The following is a 7,500-nucleotide window of genomic DNA, read 5'->3' as shown; positions in this document are numbered from 1 at the left end:
TTGCTATTAATGTTCATAATAGTACCATTGATATGCTAAAGAGTCTGAACTGCATTTTACAAAGTGATTTACAAAGACTTGCAATTAAAAGCATCGAATTAAAACTGTTTTAGCTTCGTTAATACATCTTTGATGTTAGTAAAAGAAACTAGTCGTCGGGAATTCGTTTTATAATGATAGTATATTCTTCCTAATATAAAGTAGATGAAGTGAATAATCTATCAAATATCAATATACCAGAGTCGCGTCAGGTTGGTAAATGAAATAAATTACGAGGGGCCGTGGAAAATTATCACTGAATAATCAACAAAGTTGTGTTTTTATATGCCGCTGTAAACATTGCTTTCCATTGTATTTAAATAGCTTCCTGATTTCCTTGTTCTCACCACAGTTATAAACAGATGTACTCGCAGTTCTTCTTGATAAGGGACGAAATAGAGTACCCATCAACTTATGTAAATTATCCTTCATCCACTGCAGTTACATCTCCAAAGTCACTAATTCGAATGACTTGAAAGTTCATATTTAGAGGGTGAGGAGAATGGTTAGAAAGTTCGAGGGCCAACAGAAGACGTGCATTCATCTGACCACCTTTTCTAAGTACATTTTAGCCTTTGAGACTGATTATCCGTTATCGCAGACATGTCTAATTCCCCAGCTCAGGTTTAAAATCAAAATAACGTGAAAGGGACAAAGCTTCTCAACGAAGCAATCAATACCAAATATGCTGAAGCTTGGAAGTTAATGACTGTCCTTTTTCTCTGCATGTTCACAAAAACAGCTCTTGGTCGCTGAAATAAAATGTAATTAAGATCGTTTGACTTGATTATTACGTTAGGGATGTTAGTCTTAGTCTAAAAATGTAGAATGTGTTAATGCTAGTGACACAAGCCGGGGTTTAGTAATGATATGATAACCGTAACCCGTGTCGTAGAATAGACATAAGGATAAAGTGATAAAACATGCATGCAATATCAAGCACCGCAAATAAATTAACAAGACCCAAATGTAAAATATGAGCATCAAGAAACCCCAATACAAAATTACTCTATGGAAGATAGGCTGATATAGCAACGCCAAACAGCATCTTACATTTTTGTGCGATATTATTTGCAGTGACCGAGAGATATTTCACATTTTTATTGCAGTATTCTTCAAAATAAAATACTTTGTTGGAGAAGTAAAACCGTAATAGTAAAGGGTATATTCGTAATTACTGATAAAGATAGAGAGAGAGAAAATTAAAAAGGTAACGCAAATGGGACTCGGTTGTCATGGCAACGAAGTGTAAACAAACAAAGTTCGTTCAAGCTCTTCAACAAAAAGATTTTCTTCTTCAAATGCCACTCAGTCTCTAATGGTCATATCATTTCGATTACAGTAGGAAATACCGAGAGAAGGTATGTACGCATAATATGTATTGCAGATAGGGGATGTAGGTAAAAAAGAATAGCAAAATGTGTTATTTTTGCGATTTGAACTTTTATTTCTAAAAACAAAATTATTGTTGCAGAGTTAATGTTTAAACAAGTTCGGCATCTTTCAGATGGATTTTGGGCAAGTGTTCAGAATACGACTCTGTACATATATAGCAAAGCCAAGGTAATATTCATAAAAAACATAAAACAACATTGCTGAATCTACAGAAGCACAAGTCCAGCAATGCCGTGGCCTCCATGTCTCCAATGCCGGCAAAGGTGAACAAACCTCTGCCATGTGAATTCTGGGCGAGAGGGAGAGTTTTGTTCTGCCTGGCAATTTAGCAACAAATTTGTAAGTAGTCTAAGCTGTCTTGTCAAATGTGGGTACGGGACATTTCTTAGGCTTTGCCAGTACAAAGTTTAGAGGTCATGGAGTCTAATTCTGAACAGTGATCTATATTATATCAACATGAGACTGCGCATATATATATATATATATATATATATATATATATATATATATATATATATATATATATATATATATATATCTATCTATATATATATATATATATATATATATATATATATATATATATATATAATATATACATTCATACAAACACACATACCTATTAACCCATTGCGGACGGGGATTAGAGCGAGACTTATATGTGCCATATGACAGGCTCTATCGATGCTGCAGTTGACCAAAATTGAAGTATATGATCCATATCAGCTAATTATTTTCTTTATGTTCAGTGTGATAGAAGTATTGCTGTTTTATGGGAGGACAAAAAGCAACTTTATTTTTTTGTATTTTTGTGCTGTCATGAACGAATACGAAACATATAACCACCTACAATGAAGATAACATGAAGAGGTAGGGAAGAGGAAGGAAACCTGTGCTTGTGACTGTTAGTGCCACAGTGAAAGGCATCCATATTGGCACATGAGTACATTTTAAACACTGGGTATGGATTAAGTCACCTTCCTCTTCATGTTCTGCCGGCACATCCTTCATCGGCGGTACTTTAGAGCAAGAGGTCATCAACTTGCTGTGTGCCATCGCTCTCTAAAGATAGTGGTTACTAGAAACTGTGGATGAGTGCAATTCAAGGCTCTCTCTTCTGCTGCTAGAAGAAAGTGGTGCCATCTAGGTTTTGGATATTAGGTTTGCTTAATATTATGGTTATTATAGTAATTATGTCTGTAATTGCCATCATCATTCACTTCTTGCTCATCATCATCAGGTCAAAGCTCCTGCGTCATGTGTCATGACACCTGTCCATAATGAGTTAAGTCATATGGAGATACTTCATCTCCAATGACTTCATTAGCTATAGACAACACAAATAGCGTTAACATATTCTATACTAGTGAAGCCAGAAAAACGTCTATCTGTCAATTTTAGCATATGTCTGGTAGAATTTGTTCTTCACTGAATCCAGTGGTATTCAAAATCTAAATGTCAAGACACAACATCTAGACACTGGGACACCACATAGAGGGTAATTCACCATAACATTGCTCAGAGAATTACCATTATTAACCCTCTCTGGACGGGTGGTACACTACGGTACCACTCATTCAAGGGCCCGGTGGCCAGGTGGCACCATATGGTGCCAGTCATTTAATTGATTTAGGCCTAAGCATTCGAAAGCCCCGGCAGTGTGACATGCAAGGCTGGAATGCTCCCGTCGTGAGTGGATTAACAAGCAAGCATTATCGTTACAGTTCTTATAGCATTTCAAGTTATTATGTATTGTGGTTTGTTATGCTTGTAAGAAGGAGATAGTTTTACTTTGTAAAATGAAATGTTCTTTCAAATACCTACTTTAGTTCTTGTGCTTCTGGCTAAAACCAAATTCTATCAATAGCATCTATAATCCTGATTTTAACCCAAAATCTTTGGTATGTTATAGCAGAATAGAGTATACAAGCAAATATGTAATTACTTTTACACTCATTACCTTAAAGTTACAAGGGCCATCTTTATCCCTCTGATTATCTGTAAAGCATAGTTGAGGATTCCATCTATAAGTCTTCCCCAAATCACACATTTTATTTGAACTTCACTTTTGCAAATCCAACAAAAAGGAGCTGGACATGAATCAAGTCAGGTTGTTGTAACAGAAACACAGCCTTTCTTCTGTTATTAAATTGGTTCTCATGTGTTGATCCAGATGGCCTTTGTCTGTAGGCTGCGTATAACCAAGTCATACCTTCCTTTTTTCCGACTCTGGTAAGGCTAGCCAGACTGACCATAAGCATAAAGAAAAGCTGACCTGACCATGTTTGAAGGAAAACCAACTTGATAGGAGAGGTCAAGCTGACCATTGAAAAAGGCAGATTTGGTAATAGGTTGAGTAGGTGATTGGCTCTCCTTACTGAAGAGCACATTACAGAACTCAGACATAAGTATATCTGTACCTGTGGGGATATGTTATGTGTTCTCAGTAGACTGTATTATATGTCTTAGTTGTATATTGCCATAATCTTTAATCTACTATCATTATTATTGTTATCATTTAACTTTGTCAGTATTATTAACATTTTTATTTCTGTTATAATTTCAGATAGGAACTAGCTCTATGAATTTACAAACATCATGGATGACTTGAGTGAATATTATCGGCAAATATCAGAAATTCAGGAGGCTGTGAGAGAGAGGTAATGTAATCATATAGAGTTATCATGATCACATCATGGGTTTTATGAGTGTAAAAGAAAAGGAAAAAGAAGTTATTAATCTTTTTGTTTTTGATGTTTTCTTTTCTTTCTTTTTTAAATTCTAATGTAGTATCTGCATGTATGTATTTATATAGTATGTTAATTATGTGAAGTATACATATATTGATAAGTAGACTAAAAACCTTTTTCCAAATTGGATACTTTCCTCTGTTAATGTCAGTGTCTTTTGCCATACTACAAACAAGACTACTATATATGCCCTGTCACTAACGTACAAACTTTTCAGAGAAATGTATCGTCTGGAACTGGAAAAGGAGAGATTACGGAAGACCCAGAGGAGAGAAAAAAGGTATTATATACTTCCTTATTTCAGTATAAGATGGTCAAAATTTTAACTTTGTACTTTTAGGTTTTAACTGATTTTAAATTATGAATATATATTAGAGTCTGAATATAATGATATTTTATTGTACATAATATTCTTTGAGCCACATTGCTTCTGATTACAGTAATACCAAATTTCTCAGTATTATTACTATTGCTATAACATAACAGTCCCCTCCACTTCACATATCACCAGTGCCAATATGTGAACCACCAGTTTCAATTCTTGTATCAGAAACACATGCCAATAGGAGTAGGTGACATGTGCTTCACATACAAGAATCAAAACACAGGTCAACATGAGTAGCTGGCAAAACCAGGGCCAATGCCAGGGCAAATAGCAGGTATATGTTTTGGATGAAAGAGTTGAAACACAGGTCAAGACAAGTAAGGGGCATGTGTTTTAGATATAAGAATCAAAACACATGGCAATACGTTATTTTCAGATACAGTAGTTGAAACACATGACAGTGCAAGTAGCTAGTATATGTTTTGGATAACAGAGTTGAAACACAGGTCAGTACAAGTAAGGGGCATTTGTTTCAAGAGTCAAAACACAAGAAGAGTGCACATATGTTGGATCCCAATAGTGTAGAAGAGCATGTTTCATAAACAGCAGCTGAAACTGATGGTTTATATATAGTTTCCAACAAATAGTGATGGAGTTTGAAGTGGAAGGGGACTGCCCATAAAAAATTGACTGCGTACTCAAATGCCCACCTCTCAGAAATCTTTTCACAACTGTTTTAAAGACACGAAGAGCTGCGTGACAAGATAAAATCCCTGCACAAAGAGCTCGTCAGAGAGGAGTTTGAGGCAGCCCAGCGAGTGCGCAAATTATTATCTCAGGTGGAAGCTGTGACGAGAGAACACCAAATCTTGGAAGCTCAGACTGAGAAGCTGCGAAATAAGAAGGTAATTTTGAAGGAGAACAATGATAGTTATAAAGAGAGTTTGATTTTCCTTTTTATTTTCTTGGATATGAGGTAATAAAGATGATTAATAATTTTGTTGATTTTTTTTTTCTTTTTTTTTCATTTGGCTTCTTTTCTTAATTTTCAGAAATTGATAGAGGGATGATGCTTGTATTTTTTTTTTTTTTTTTTTTTTTTGGGGGGGGGGGAGAAAAGGGAGGATGAGAGTAAATTGGCAGATAAGACCATCAACAATTTTTTTCATCTTCATTGAAATTAATACTTTACTTCAGATTATTTTTTTCTTGCTCAAATCATATATATTTTCATTCATCATTCAATAAATTCCTAAAAGAGTTTCTTCTCTTAATAATGAATCACATAATTACTCTATTTACACATAAAGGATATTATTATTATTTAAACCAGGAATTGAATGAATGAAAAGTTATTTAGTAAATACTTTCATGGACTTCAATGCATTTCATTTCTTCTTTTACAGCAACAATATGAGGCTCAGCTTGAAAAGGCATATCCCAATTTGAAAAGTAACTCCTCCAATGTTTATCTTGATGATTTGTATCAGACAGGTATGTGCATTTTCTTCTTCTAATTCTACTTCCTCCTTTTTTCCACTTTTATATGTCATGGTATTTACATCTTATAATACAGCAAGAAATTACATTACATGAATTTTTATTTTTATTACATCTTATTATTGTGTATCATTAATTCTACTTATTTACTTTTTTGTCATATAGTTCATGTTTTATTATTATTTTCCAAATAACAGATGAACATCTAAGAACTCGGAAATACACCACTTTACTTTCTCTTTTCCCAGTAGGACAAAGGTCATATTTTATACCACCTGCAGCAAGTACAGGCATCTTACCCCAAGGAGCAAGCATGCTAGGATATTTTCCTCGTGAGACAAATGCCTCCGGCCCCATACTGCAGAGAGCCAGCACCCCTATACAAGCCCCAGCCATGTCCAATCTGAACCCTTTTTCCATGGCAGTTCCTCAAGCATCACCCATAGCCCCATCTTTAGCCCCAACCAGTCAGTGGTCGGTACAACAGCCAGGAAATACTTTCATGCCTGGCACTATGGCTAGTCAGGTCAACACTACCCAGGTGACTGTACCTCATCCTTTACAACACCCAGGGGTACCTCAACCTTCATTGAATCTCAGTCAGCAGGAAGAGTTAGCAAAGAGAAATTCCACTCTGCCAAATGGAGGACCTGCCTCATCAGCTCCAACTGCTGCCCCTAGTATCACTTCTCAGATTCAGTATCTTTATCAGGAGGCTGCTTCTATGCCTCCTGCATCTGAACAAGGTTTTAATCCTTCTTTTTCAAATTCATCATCCTTTGTAACAAGAAATCAGTCAGAAAGCGATCATCTGCCACCTGAACCACGTCAAGGACAAGCAGTAGTTTCCTTTGAAAAATCTGCACATCATGATCCTGTGAATCAATCATTTCAAACAATTTCATCACACCCAACTACAAATGGAACTCAAAATCCAGTATATGTATCTTCAGACGTTCCTTCCTTCCAAGCTATGCAGGGAGAATCTGCTGTTCATTTTGTTCCCCCAGGAAGGACAGACATTACTCTATCTCAGATACAGAACAAGGAGAGTACTTCTACAGCTCCCCATTTGCAACCAATAAGCACTAATCAGAATAATCAGGGTATTAGTGCTCCAAACTTGATAGAAAATCCTGAAAGGAAACTGAAAGTTGAAGAACAGCAAGCACATCCTGTAGCTCCTCCACATAGTGCAGCTCCAGTAAGTAGCAATGATTCCAGACTAACAAGTCAGAGATCAGAAGAAGCTAGTACAAGCACTGGCCTTCCCACCAGGCCTACCATCACTGGGCTGTCAGAAGCCCACAGCATTGACTCTGTACAGGCAAATAATGAAATGATGGATGAAAGCCTCCCTCTCTCACCCCAAGAACATTCACAAGACCAATCCCAAGAGAGAAACAGATCTAATGAGTTGCCACCTTCATCAGCAAGCACTTCTTCCAAGTCTGCCTCATGTGATTTATCATCCAATGGGAAGACTGCAGA

At 36.2% G+C, this 7,500-nt stretch overlaps 1 protein-coding gene across 5 annotated transcripts in view; it reads left to right on the top strand.

The window, feature by feature from the left end:
• Positions 1-1,209: 1,209 nt before the first annotated feature.
• The window catches only part of LOC122242427 (uncharacterized), a 9,330-nt gene continuing 3,039 nt past the window's right edge, over positions 1,210-7,500 (top strand). The window contains exons 1-7 of one of the 5 annotated variants that reach the window (XM_042999703.2): positions 1,210-1,400; positions 1,547-1,773; positions 4,001-4,094; positions 4,402-4,464; positions 5,252-5,414; positions 5,916-6,003; positions 6,261-7,500. The exon at positions 6,261-7,500 is cut by the window's right edge and continues 701 nt beyond it. In XM_042999703.2, coding sequence (XP_042855637.2) covers positions 4,033-4,094; positions 4,402-4,464; positions 5,252-5,414; positions 5,916-6,003; positions 6,261-7,500 — 1,616 coding nt within the window. In that variant the 5' untranslated portion in view covers positions 1,210-1,400; positions 1,547-1,773; positions 4,001-4,032. Of the gene's footprint in view, positions 1,401-1,546; positions 1,774-4,000; positions 4,095-4,401; positions 4,465-5,251; positions 5,415-5,915; positions 6,004-6,257 lie in introns of all 5 variants that reach the window. The other 4 variants (XM_086553484.1, XM_086553483.1, XM_042999702.2 and 1 more) reach the window with 4 other exon arrangements.

Source organism: Penaeus japonicus, unplaced genomic scaffold, assembly GCF_977035675.1.
Source record: "Penaeus japonicus unplaced genomic scaffold, GWHDUDI00000001_assembly GWHDUDI00000028, whole genome shotgun sequence".
Lineage (NCBI taxonomy): Eukaryota > Metazoa > Arthropoda > Malacostraca > Decapoda > Penaeidae > Penaeus > Penaeus japonicus.
This window is presented reverse-complemented; position numbering and strand designations above follow the sequence as displayed.